At 42.2% G+C, this 13667-nt stretch overlaps 1 protein-coding gene across 3 annotated transcripts in view; it reads left to right on the top strand.

The window, feature by feature from the left end:
- MOB3B (MOB kinase activator 3B) overlaps positions 1-12894 on the top strand; it is a 189418-nt gene extending 176524 nt beyond the window's left edge. For 2 of the 3 annotated variants that reach the window (XM_057498743.1, XM_036898077.2), the window contains one exon: positions 7818-12894. In XM_057498743.1, coding sequence (XP_057354726.1) covers positions 7818-8020 — 203 coding nt within the window. In that variant the 3' untranslated portion in view covers positions 8021-12894. The remainder of the gene's footprint in view (positions 1-7817) is intronic. The other variant, XR_008996539.1, reaches the window with a different exon arrangement.
- The last annotated feature ends 773 nt before the right edge of the window (positions 12895-13667 follow it).

Raw genomic sequence — 13667 nt, 5'->3', positions numbered from 1 at the left:
GGCCTTGGCTACGCTGATTACTAGTTATGTGACTCTGACCAAGGTGCTTACCCCCATTCCTCACACTCACCATACAGGACTGTATTAAGAACTGAATGACATCGTGCATGTCAGGCATTGAGCACAGCGCCCAGCATACAGCAGGAGCATCAGTGATGGCTGCTACTCCATTAGGAGCCCTGTGCACTCTTACTGATTAATGAAGGTTCTTCCGCCACTGCTCCGCCTTGCTCATCTGTCTTTGGGAAACTGACACTACTTCATGTATTCCTCAAGTTATTTAAATGAATAAAACCGTGTTTCAAAAATAATTTAAGGTGCCTGGTGTCAGTCTCGCACTAGAATGCTTTCTCCCAGTTCTCATTAAACATATAAGTATATTAAGAAAGAAGTTTTTAAAGTAAGTTTAGGCCCCCAGGCTTGATCCTTGCCCAAGGCACCTGCTCCTTACTCCCTTCTTTCTTCAATTTGCCAAGAAGCTACCAGCCCGGGAGACCTGCCCACAGGCCGTGGCTCAGAGCCCAGCCTCCAGGCTTCAAAGGCCCTGAGGGCAGGAACGTGTGCTCAGGGGAAGGCCAAGGCAGCCCCAAGGCAGGCCAACAGCTGTGGTCCTGAAAGCTGAGGTCCGGCTGGGGCTGCCCCCTGGTGTTTCCAGCTTCCCCGCAGAGAACGGCTGGAAAGGAGATGCTGAGGATGTTTTGTTTTTGCTTCTGTTTCTTTTCTTCTCTCTTGATCTGGGGATTTCCCTGCTGCAGGCAGCCTGCTGTTTTTCCTGGGTGTCCCCTTGAAGTGAGACCCTGCCCTTCCAAGCAGAACTGCACCCGGGTCAGAGGGAGAGCCAGCGGCCAGGCCGCATTACGAGCAGCCAGCTCTGGGGCCACTGGGATAGTCTCCCCCTTTCCTCCCCGCCGAGCCCTGTTCCCTCTCTCTGAGTCGCTCTGTCTCCCATCTAGGCAGCTGTAATCCTCACTGACATGTAAGCAGAGCATGAGAGGGTGAACAGGAGTGTTCAGGGCAGGCAAACATGGGGCTCTGCTTGAGGAAGAAACTAGCGTGTGAAGATAGACAGAAGCAAGGTGTGTGCAAGGCTGGAGAGGAGAGGGAGGCAGATCCTGAAACCCTTGGGGTAGCTTTAACTTGCTGGGACTTTATCTGGTAGGAGATGGAGATGAGTGGGAACAAGTTTGATGCTCTGGATTTTTGGCAGTGCTCTTGATGCCAGCAGGATTAGAGCGTGTGCACCTTGACCTCTGACCTTGGCACACAACGGAATCCCAGGGCAGGGTGGTATCACCGGGAACTCTGAATCCTTCAAACTGCCTGACTCAGAGACAACACCTGATTTTTTTGATTGGTAATATCAAATGGCTTAGCCTAATACCCTTTCCTCTTCTGAATCTACCGTCCTAAGGCCGCACCTGCCCATTCCTGGAGCCTTTGACGCCAGCATGCCATGCGGCTCACACCGCCATGATGCTAGAGGAAGCCTCACCCCGTCCCTGCCCGTCTGTCCTCAGAAATTGCCCGGCCCTGACCCACGTGGCTCTGCTGACTATCCCAGCATCCCTCGCCGAGAACAGCTTGCATTTCTTCTGGTTTTCACCCTCCTTGCTTCCTCCAGGAAAACCGCTGGTTCCAAAGGGACTTGCTTTTGCTACCAGTGGGTCAGATCTCGAGCTGAGGAAATATCCGCTTGACTTCCAGTGGAGAAACATGGCCTGAGGGAGATGCCTGCGGGCAGAAGCTGAAGATCCTGGCGGGGCAGCTGGGCTGGGGGTGGTCCTGGGGACACCCTGCATAGACACCACCAGCGCAGTTGTTTGTAGTTGGGGAGGGTAGTGGGAAAACCCATGAGAGAAATGGCATTTTCAAGATGGTTAACATTTTAAAATACACACTTTTAGGGAAAACAAAAATAGCCACTAACAGAAGGAACACATAGATGACATGGATACAACGTGGAGCTTTTTAAGTTTCTAAGAAATGGGATTTAGAGGATGAAAAGCATTACGGAAAGCCATTTTTCTGACCTGGCTGCTACCCGCAGGTGGCCTAAACTTGCTGCTGGGAATGAAATTCTTCCTGATTATAAGGCTTCAGTGTTACCCACACCCTCACCCTCCAGCCCAGCCAGAACTGTTGTCCCTGTGCTTCATGCTGCATTGCAAACCCATGTCTCCAGGTGTGTGTAAGAGTTGACGGGGGGACTGTCTGTGATGGCGGGGGAGCGCTGAGGTGGCACTGCCGGTTGTGGGCAACAAAGAGCTACAGCACGAGCACCAGCCCCTCGCAGCCTTTTCTGGTGGGTGCACCATTTTTCTTTCCTGTCTTTTTGGCAATCATGACCGTAACATTTCACCTTTTGTCTTGCCAATGGGTTTCAGCCCTGAGCAAGTTGGCTGTGGATTCAATGTGACCAAAGGAAATGACAGTAAAACGTTCTTGGGGTGAAAGGGTTCTACCCAACTTTATTTCCACAGTGGCAGGTCAATCACTAAAATCTTGATCACTCAGAGCAAGTCTGCATGTAGCAAGCTGGTCTCTGCCTCTGGGCCTCTCTGCCTGCACAGTCGTCCCACACAGCTGGCCTCTGGGCCTCTGTCCTCAGTACTGCCACCACTCCAGCCTCTGCTTTCCTGCAGCCTTGCAGAGGTGCCACCGTGTCTCCCAGAGCACTGGCAGAGCTCTTTATATAGAGTCAGTAGCAACGTATAGCCCACATGTGTGTAGTGAGCTAGCCAGCTAGGGCCAGTGAGAATCCTGGCCACAGGAGCTTTCATTTTATCCACACCTTTAAAATGTGTTGATGAAGCTCCATCATCCAGGCAAGTATATGTGTGCTTGTGTGTGCATGTGTGTGTGGGTGCTGTGTTAGCCGAGAGGCAGTTTACTGCCCGCTTGGAGCCAAATCTAACATCCTGTTGTGTACTTCAGACAACCTGTCTTCAGCCTGTGGGTTTTGATGGTAGCTCATGGGGGAGGTGTCCATTTACATCAAGGTCAGTTTCACAAAGTTTTCAGCAGTGTTCACATTTGCCAGACCACGTTGCTGTGCCTCTATGCCCACTCTCCTTTCATCTCTGTGCTCCCATTCTTTCTCAATCATTTATATCCAATATTTCTTCCTTCCATTTCTCCTTCTTGGTCCTCAGAATTAGCAGAATGCTGGTGAATTTAAAAAGGGAAATTGGTTTTAAAATGCTGTTGTAGCTCCTCTCGTCCTAATAATAACACGATAAAACACTAGAAAAATAAAAGCCTCACTCTTTTTCCTCCCTCCCTCCCTCCCTCCCCCTGCAGAGTAATGGAAGCAGTATGCTTTTTGTTTACTTGCTTTTGTTCTTGAAGCAACCAAATCTGGGTGCAAATCCTAATTCTTCCATTTGCTAGCTATGTGAACCTGGCACATTAGTTCAATTCTCTGAGCATCTGTTTCCTCATCTGTAAATGAGGAACAGCAATGCGTACTTCAGAGTTTTGATAAAGAAGTACACAAAATAAATGGAAGTGCCTCCACCAGAGTAGGTATACGCACTGCGTATTTCCTTCCAGCTCTCATTTTACTGGGTCTATAGACCTAATTAATTGTCCTTCTTCATTGGATTTTAGTCTAATTAACAATTTTTTTTAAGTACCTATATGTGCCAGGTCTTGTGCACCAGGATCCAAACAGAAACCAAACAGATTTCATTTCTTCAAGAGCAACCTCATGCTGGAACCAGGAAAATAATAAACTAGCACAGAATAATGTGGTAAGGGAAACCAGAAGAAGAGACCTAAGACTTCTTGGGGACAGGGTGGGGAGAGGGTGTCCTTGAGGAGAAGGGGGCCCTGAAGAGGTGACACTGAACAGTAGCCGTGAAGGATGCTGGAGTTGGGAAAAAGGTGCTCTGGGAAGAGAGGAACAAATGGAAGCAGGCCTATGGGAACTGCTGTGTGTCCTCCAGGACAGGAGAAGAGTGAGCAATGAAGGGGTATGAGGCTGAGTGGTTGAGAAGAGCTGAGATGGATGACGCTGGGGATGGGATTCAGTTTGAAAACTATGGGGAGCCATTAAAGGAGTTTAGGTTAAGGAGAGCCAGTAACATGAGGGATTTCACCTGAAGCACACCGAGCCAGCTCAAATCCTTGTTTACACAAATTGTCTCTCAAATCAACCTGAGGTGCAGAGGGTCCACAGGCTAGGAGACCTAATTCTGCCACTAATGATTTGTGCCTCATCAGGTAAGTCACTTACTCTCTCCCAATCTGAGTTTTTAATTTCTGAAATGAAGGTCTTGGACTAGGTAATTAATCCAAGTGTCCTTCCAGCTTCAGTAGTAGCCTCTGATTCTGCAATTATGTCTCTGTTTTTTAGAGCTCGTTTTATAATTCCTAATGTTAACTTACTACAATTGCTATGTGAGCATGATGATGGACATCATGCTAGTAGACATCAATTAAAAAAAAAATCAATCTCATGTAAAAATTAGATTACCAAAGTGTGTGATGGTATGGTATGGTAAGCTCAGTGTCAGCTGATCCCTTTGTAGTCTTGGCTAGGTTGGAAATTATTTGTGTGACCTGGAATAAGTCATTTGTTGCTGAACCACGTATTTTCTGCCCTCCATTACCAATTCTAAAAATAGCCAAACTGAGAGATAAGAGTAAGATTTGACTATTAGAATTCATGCGCTTTTGTTCTATGTACTAGAAAATCAAAATATCTTGCAATGACTAGAAAATATCGATTTTTCAATTTAAGAGTACCTAGATCAGAACAAAAGAGGTTATTTTATGCAAGGGGTAGGCTGATTTCATCCACCACCACCATTCCCCACAAAAACTAGCAAGTGTCATTTTAATTTATTTCTAAAACTAAGTATGATTTCAATTTGGAGCATATGGGAGCATATTCAGTCTACTTCTATTTTTGTTATTTTTTTAAGTTACTGAAGCTTATTTTCTTAGAAAAAAGTTACGTGTATGTTAAAAATACCTGAAAATCTAGAGAATAAGCAAAGGACAAATATCAGAAATAGAAAACATCTTTCATTCATCCAGAGATAATTGGGGTGAATTATCCTCCCAAATATGATATTTTGTTCGTATTTCTCATATTTTTGTTTTGTTTCTATTTTGTTCACGTTTTCCCCCAAAATAATTGTATCAAACCATATATACTCTTACATGAATTGACCAAAATATCCCTCATCCTACATTACCTTAAGGGTCCTACAGCAAATGTTAAGGGTCTTCTCAGATTCAGGCAAAAATGAAATGACTTCCAATGCTGGTAGGAAATGATGTGACATATGAGTGTGTGCAAAGCAGTAGATAAACCTAAGAAGAAAGCTGATTAACCCTCTCTGGGAGGTGATGGTTGGATCTTGAAAAATGTTGAAATTTGCCTGGCATCGAAGAGCAGAAAGCATTTACCAGACAGGAGAAACAGACTTAGAGAAACTCCTAGAACCCTTGATAGACCATGGCCTATGGCAGACCAGGGAGGTGCGCCTAGTTTTCCTGGCAGGTGTGGTGCGTGCGTGGGGGTTCAACAGGAAGTGAGCAGAGTGGGTGGGTCCCGGTTATGAACACCTTTGTTTGCCAGGCTGTGGAGTTTTGAATTTGTTCTGTTGCCAGTGGGGAACAAGGGACTTCACAGAATCAATTACTGCCTTACATTAAAGCAAGTGATATTGAGTGAGCATAACCAAAACCCAGCTTTGCTCTTTTGTGAAGGATGGATTTTCAAAAATCTGGGTGCTTAAAAATATCTTCAGATACAAACCAAATGCAGTCTTTATGAACATGTCCCAGAAAACTCTCATCACCTCTACAGAAGCCTTTCAAGAGCCTTTTGGGATCCTGGAGTGGTTTGCCTTACAACATTTTGCAGTCAGATGAATCCGGCAAGGGCATAGTCATCCTTAAAGAACAACCTGGGTAGAGGTTGTTTAGGCCACTCTCCACAATAGGAAGGAATGTGTTTGGCCTTGCTGGGTGCCTGTGGGGAGGGCTTTGATGAGGAGGAAAGCTGTGGAACCCAGGAATGGCTGTTTAGGGGGGTTAGGTTTTTTTCCGTAGACCGGTTGTTTCTTAACCAGCTCATTTGCACCATCCAGCGGGTAAACACTAGAATACTGCTTTGAAGGCATTTGAAGGGGGATTACAACTGAGCCGTCCTTCCTCAGATTTCTCATCTGCTATTTCAACCATTCCTCCTGTGTAAGAATGTTAGGAGACATCCCAGTAAACAGTTTTTCTTCTGTATTTTGAGGCTGCATGGTGAGGAAAGCACAGGTCTTGGTTTTTCACAGACTAACTCAATGATTTTGGAAAAGTCTGATATCCTCTTTCAAATTGTTCCCCTTTCTGTTTGTTTTTTTTTAACACTTCCATATTTCAAGTGTACATAATATCTTAGTGGCATAACTATTTTAGTATTTACCTATTGCACCTGTAATTCAAAGTGACATTGGTTTAGGTAAAGAAATAATATCTCTTTGGCATTTTAAAAATTCAGGAATGACTGCAACCATCTGTAACTAATATATGTCAATTAATATAGAAGTCAGTGTCATCTGAATGCACATTCATAAGAATGTCTCAAAGGCTCCAAACCACAATTGCATCATGTAGTGGAAAGAGCTGGCTTTTGCACTCAGACCCAAGTTTGAATCCCACCCCTGCCACTTTCTGTGTGACTTTGATAAGTTACTCTCTGCCTGAGTCGTTAGCTCATCAGTACAACGGGGATGGCAAGTATCACCACAGGGTTATTGTGAGGATTACCTGATGTAATATCTGTAGAACAATTTGGGGCACTGAAACTAAAATGACACTAAACCTGTCCTTCCAAATGCTTCATGGCACAAGGCTTGTTACCAGCCTGCTATCTAGGCCATTCGTGGAGATGAAAGTGGAACAGCTTCCCTGTGCCAGGCACTGGGCTGGGTGGGGGATACAAGGTGAAAGCACATGTGGTGATCCACCGAGTGTTCCTTTTTCCTGACACTCGTAGCTCACAGTGGAGTAGGGCCAACAGACATGCCCATCATCCATGCATACACAGGTGTACAAGCCATCTCTTCACATGCAAGACTCCATTTGTGCACAGGTGGAGTGAGCGACTGACTCCACAGCGGCTGGGGCAAGAGTGAAAGTCACCTTGTTTGAGTCAGGAAAATGATGGCAATTAGCCAGGTAAGGAGGGCACGATGTGGTAGGAGCAGTCTGCCGGCAAGGATGATGTAGATGGGTGAAAGTCCAAGTGGTTGCATATCAAACACACTGGTATTTTCTTCATTCCCACTAAGAAATGTCCTCCCTCCAACTTTTCTTGACTTATACCCACATAAGCTATTCTTCCTTCATTTTTAATTGAAGTTAAGGAGAAATTGTTCTCTACTCTAAGAAAAACAGCTGTTAAATCTAATTACCATATCAATCACTAAGTGATACTTGGCTCCTGCTGGGGAGACAACTGGGAGTGATGAGGACTAGGGCAAACTGGAGAGCATATTCTCGATCTGAAGAGCAGCCATTCTTCAACTCCAGCTGCCTAGTGGCACTATATCTTGCAATTTTTCAGAAAAAGTGAGAAAACTGGATTTTTGACAAGTTAGCCAAGTTTTTAAACATTGTTTTGATTTTTTAAAATCCAAAACCTGCAGACCAAATGGGCCACATGTGCATACTGAATTTTATTCATGGGCAGAGCTTGCAGTCTTTTGTTTAAAACCTCCAGAGGTTGCAAGGCTATTTTCAGAATTCTTCAACAAGTCATTGCTCTGCTTATCGTTACTCCTAACCATCCTTCTCCCTCTGCTTTCCAGAAAGAGATGACGAGCAGGATGTGTCACTAATGCCCCATCTTACCCTTTGGAAGGAAGAGGAAAACTGTTTCCTTCTGGAGTCCCCAGTGGGCAGGCAGGACACCTCCCTGGCTGAAACAGCGCACCTACTGCTGGGAGCAGGCAAAGTGGAGACAAGCCTCAACTCCCAAGAGACGTTCCCCCCTCACTCCGTGTGCTCTTAACCCTCTGAGTGCTGCTAGCTGGACCTGTGGACCTGGCCGACCACAGCGTGAGAGAAGGACCACGCCCTCAACCCTCTGGGCTCTGGAGGAGGCCTCTGCACTTACGAGCTCCTCGCAGTTCTGCCTGTGACCTGCCGCTTAAGCTTTACTGGAATTCAGGTTTAAAGACAGATACTTATTTGTACTTTTCTTGTCTTGTCAGCTGTCCAACTTTTCTGTAACGTGTTTTTAAGTACCCAGAGAATCTTGGAATTCTGGATGTGCAGCAAGCTCTTCTATAACCAGCCTTCTTCTCAGGTCTCTGACAGCTTGCGCCCTGGTCCTGTGGTGTAATGTGGACCAGTGCTGGGGAGCCCTGAGACCTGAGGCCTGCCCTACAGCGTGGACACAATTTCCCTAATCGACAGTTTTATCAGGGATCACTTCATGGCGTGGCTTGTCTCTGCCCGAGACAGGGTCTGCCCGCTTTGCAGGGAAGAGACTGGTAGCTAGCATACAGCTAGAGTTACCAGTTCACCCTGAACAGAATGTGTTTTTTATAACTACACCATTCCTTGTCTCTGCCATTCAAGATATTCCTTCCTGTTTCCCAGAAGAGGGAATAAAAGGGAGTTATAAATGACCAAGAATGAACAGCAGATGCCCTGAGCCAGAGTAGTGCAGTGTTTGTTCTTTATTAAAGGGTAGGGAGTAGTGGCTGTCTCTACATAATACTAAAATTTCAGTAATAAAACAAACCCAAAGTACGGTTGGTTATTTGGTGCAAGTGGCTCAAACGCCTGGCTCTTTGACTTCTGCCCTTCTGAACAGGCCTTCTGAGCTTCTAAATCCAATCGATGTTTCCTTCCTTTTCTTCCACACTCTCCTCTCCTATGCCACATCACATTATGGCACAAAATTTCTGCCTCTGTGATTGTCCCACAGTTGCCAAGGTAACAGTGGAGCTGGAACTTCCTTCTTCTATCTTCCCCAATTTTTTTCTGTTACAGTGGACAGAGTGACTCATTCTGTGCTACACCTTGCCTTTGAAACCTAAGTGAATTTTAGTTGGAAAAATGTTGCCTTCTCTGATTCATTCACAAAACTCTGTGGTCCTGAGAGCCTGTGACTAGGGGGTAATAACACTTCCAGTGATTACTTGAATTTGACAAAATAGCAGTTGGTGGAGGGAAGTAGACAAGAATGTATTTGTGCATTTTAATGTCATACCAATTAGAGAATCAACAACTCTGATTTCATTTCATTCTACATAATGTGTTAAAGCCATCTGTGGCTGTTGAAGAGCCTAGACAGCATGTTATCTTTCTTTGTACAAACTAAGAAAGGGCTGACTGTCCGGGCGCAGTGGTATTCTGCATTAACTAACCCAGCAAACCAACCTTTGCTTCACAGCTCCAAGTTGTCTCATAGAATCCAAATGCTGCTACCTCTCTCCATGTTGTTGTGCTGTAGTCAACAACAACGTACCCCACTTTTTTTTCTGTTACTTTGAGGGGACAAGGACAAGATAGACAAAGCATCTATCTTGTAGATGTATATCTTCTCAGCATCACTTATAGCTGAAAGAATATTGACTGTCCTAAGGATCCAGACAACAGAGAAATAAGAGCCCCTATTCCCACCCTACGCAATCTGCAGTAACTACCATATTGGGCAGAGAAATTATGGCATGGAATCTGTGCCCTAGGAGGAACTCTGAAGCTCTGCACCATGGAAAACCACAGGACTTTTGCATTAGACAGTTGACTGTGTTACTGCATTTCAGTAATGCCTAATCAAGTAGGATGCTGGACTCTGAAGACATTTGTTAGTAATTCTTTTTAAGGTTATTGTCTATTAACTGTTTGTGCCTATGAAATCTCCACTCAATGTAAAAATCAAAGTATTTTTAAAACTTCTTGGAACAATTTCCTCCTGGTTATACTACTAATCATACTAATCAACTCTTCTAAGATAAATTCTGGCAAACTTACCCTATTTCAAACTTGTCCTATCCTATCTGTTATTTTTTAATTACAGAGTGTTCCTATTCCCACAGAACTTCGGCAAATTCTGAAGAAAACTATTACAGTTTTTGTCTCTTTGGCTTGACTACATTCTAAGTACATCTCTTTACAGAAGGGAATCTAAGCTCCTGGGAACCTTTTAGGCATCTCTAGCTCTCTGGATCTGAGACCAACACCCTGCAACTTCCTCCTAATCTGGCTGGCTTGCACTCATTTTCTTTTTTTAGTTGAGTAATACATATAACCACTTTTTTTTTTTAAGGAACTTCACAAAGGGAAGATTGCATTGAACATATGTATGCCCTTCATTTATGTTTATCAGTTGTCAATATTTCTTTAATTAACATTTTCCATATTTTCTTTCTCTCTGTAAATATACATTCTCATTGTTCAACCATTTTGAAATATGATACAGATATCATAAAACTTTGAAATACTTTATCAGTTGCCCCAAAAATGTTTATGGCTTGTTTTTTTCAAATCCAATACCCAATTAAGAGTCACACATTGCATTTAGTTGTCATTCTCTTTAGTTAGTGGATTACAGTTCTCCTTGTATGTGTGTGTATATGTGTCTTTCTTGACACTGACATTACTAAAGAGTTGAGGCTAGTTTCTTGTAGAATGTCCCACAATCTGGAGGGTTTTCCCGACTGTTTCCTCTTCATTGGGTTCAGGTCAAACATTTTTTAGTAAGTGATATTTCTTTCCTATTGCCTCACATTAGGAGACACATACGTCTAGTTGTCTCTTTTCATGGTGTTGGCTTGATCATTGGGTTCAGGTGTTATATACCTGATCCATTGATTAGAAAGGTCCATAATTCATTATGAAGTTTTGATACTTAGTTTGCTGACATTTTGTAGACTGTCAGGCTGCATATGTGCATTCCTTCCTTAATATTCTCAAAGAAGTACAAGATTACAACCAGTGCTGTTAGATGATCTGTCATCACCAAGGATTCATATATTCCCATTTAACAAAGGGAAAGGGGAGTAAGAAGATTCCCTGAGGAAAATACATGCATATTGCTGGCTAATGAAAATTTGTATAGTCCCTGTGAGTCAGAGTGGAAACATATATAACTTTTTGGGGTTTTTTTGCCCCCAATCTCAGTGACCTCCCATTCAGGTCCCTGGTTTATTTTAGAGACTATGTATCCTCATTGAAGGTGATTGCCCAATGGTGCAAAAAATCTTTTTTTCTTTTAGGGGGAGGAAATTTTAGATATTACAGTGGGTTGTGGTCTTTCAAAGACACTAATTACATAAATGCATATAAGTATGTGGCATTAAAATTTCATAAGGAAGGTAAGGAATCAAATGTCTTTAAAGTCTCCTTAGGAAGATGATAATGAAAAAAATAGGTTAAGAAATACTCATCTAGAGTCAGTTTATGTTTCTTAGGTTGTTAATTTTCTCTTTCTGTGGTATTTTCTAATTTCTGAGGGCCAGGATGAGTAGAAGCAACTTTGAGTGATTTCTTAAACCTTTCCTCTAACCTCCCAGGCCATAACAGTAACATTCCAGGTGAAAACCCAATTCTCCTCTCAAAAATCTTAAGGCACAGAAATTCTGCAGCATCCTTTGGTATAACCCCCACAATACTCCACAACATCTGAAACCCTTGCGTTCAACTTGAGTCAACTATTATCTGTGTTTCAGCACACCTTTTCTAGTGTCCCACATAAAGAAAGATCCAAAGACTATATAGGATTATTAAAAATAATAATAAATGAGAGCTTTCCCTGTATATCCATTAAATATTTGAAAATTGTTGCCAAATGGCCTTCAGGCCTATCCTCAGCATTCTCCCAGGGGAAGTTTCATTGCTCCGTTGCTAACATTTCCATACCTCAGCTCGGCCTTCCCAAAGCTTTTCCTGTCACTGTGCAACCTGGATGTAACCAACAGTGAACATGTAAGAAATTATCTCATGATTTTTCCGAACTATTTTGTGGCTTTGCTTTGTCCTGACTTGCTTTTTACACGTTTATAAGTTTTCTTTTCTACTATATTTGCCCACACTAAATCCTTATCTATTTATATTCAACCATTCTGGTTTGTCTTCCCCAGTTTCCTTCCTTCCCACCTTTTAACATTCCTCATAAATGTACACTGTTTTGTTTAATCACTTCTTTAATTGGCAAAGCATTAAGGGACTTGGATAAAGTTCCACTCATCTTTTTGCAGTGATTTATGCCAATCCATCATTCTCGTCATTGATAGAAATACATCACTTCCTATGGTGTCTGACCTTTCATCACTTCCACACCCATGGGTATCACACTGTGAGAAAAAGAAATATCGTAGGGAAGAAATATTATGGCCACATCTTCAAGAAATGTGTACAAAGGCAGAATCACTAAATGGAGCCAGATGTGCCCCTTGGATAATACTGTTGTTATTTGTGCTTTGATCATTTTGGTCCTTGATAAAATAGGTGATTGTCTGCTAGAATTAGCCAAACAATGTGTTTTGGAAATACTGTGCTTATTTTCTTGCGTTAAAGAAATGTATCAACAAAAACACTTTTGTAACAGGCTGATTCCCTCTGGGCAGATTAATTCTGGCTAAGTTTTCAATGAATAAGAATTTTTGTAACTTTTAGAGGAAGAGTCCATTTCTAATCTGACAAGCTGTTTTACTAGCTTTTAGTGTTCTAATTTCAAAGTTTTCTACTATCTTTTCTAATTGCATCAGAAAGAAGTTTTATATTTTTAGTTCCATTTGTCATTAAATTAAGGGTTTGGCTGTAAGAAGAACTAACACAAATCAATTAGAAAAGCAAGATAAAACTAAAGGATATTTATGAATCAGTTCATTGTGAGCTTAGGAATTCAAATGTCACAAATAAAAATCACATAATCATCAACTGTTTTGTCCTTTCTTTGTGCTCAATTTATTTCTTCAACAAACACATTCTTCATCTTACGATGGTCCTGTAATATGTAAACAAAAATCGTTAATTCTACAAAAAATAATTCAAATTTATTTTAGAACACACATGCATATATTTATATTTTAGCAGAAGTTCCTTTATCCTATTACAGATTTTCCCAGGAGAGTATCATGCATATAGTTTAGTTCTTCAACAGATTAATGTTGTACATTCTTTTTCTTGCAGTAGGATTCAATATTAAATTTGGTAAGAATCTTGCATATCAATTTAATAAGTCTAGATTATAGAAAAAGCTCATCAACCAGAGTAAATACACCTGAGTTTTAATCTCAGGTTTGCTGCTACCTTACTGTGTGACTGTGGGCAGCAAATTTCATTGTTCTTGTGCCTCAGATTTCTGACTGCAGCTAGACTTGTAGATTTGTTCTTATGTAAGTTATAATTATTTTTGGAAAATGACAAAGTAAGAATATTAACATATTTGGAAAAACAAATATATACATGCTATATATTCACATATTACTAGTACATTTACAGTCACTGTATAATAATTGTGACTCCAATAACAGCCACTGTTGCTAAGAGCAACAATACAGTACTATATCTGACAAAAGCTATTTGTGATAAGGCGATTCCTAGACATAGGACATTGAGGAATGAGACTCATGGAACCCACAAATATAAAGGGTCCCTCTGCTTCTCAGTTCCATTGTCTGAAGTGTACACCAAAATGTGACAAA

Source organism: Manis pentadactyla, chromosome 3 (assembly GCF_030020395.1).
Source record: "Manis pentadactyla isolate mManPen7 chromosome 3, mManPen7.hap1, whole genome shotgun sequence".
Lineage (NCBI taxonomy): Eukaryota > Metazoa > Chordata > Mammalia > Pholidota > Manidae > Manis > Manis pentadactyla.
The sequence above is the reverse complement of the archived record's forward strand: the minus strand, read 5'-3'. Positions and strand labels throughout refer to the sequence as shown.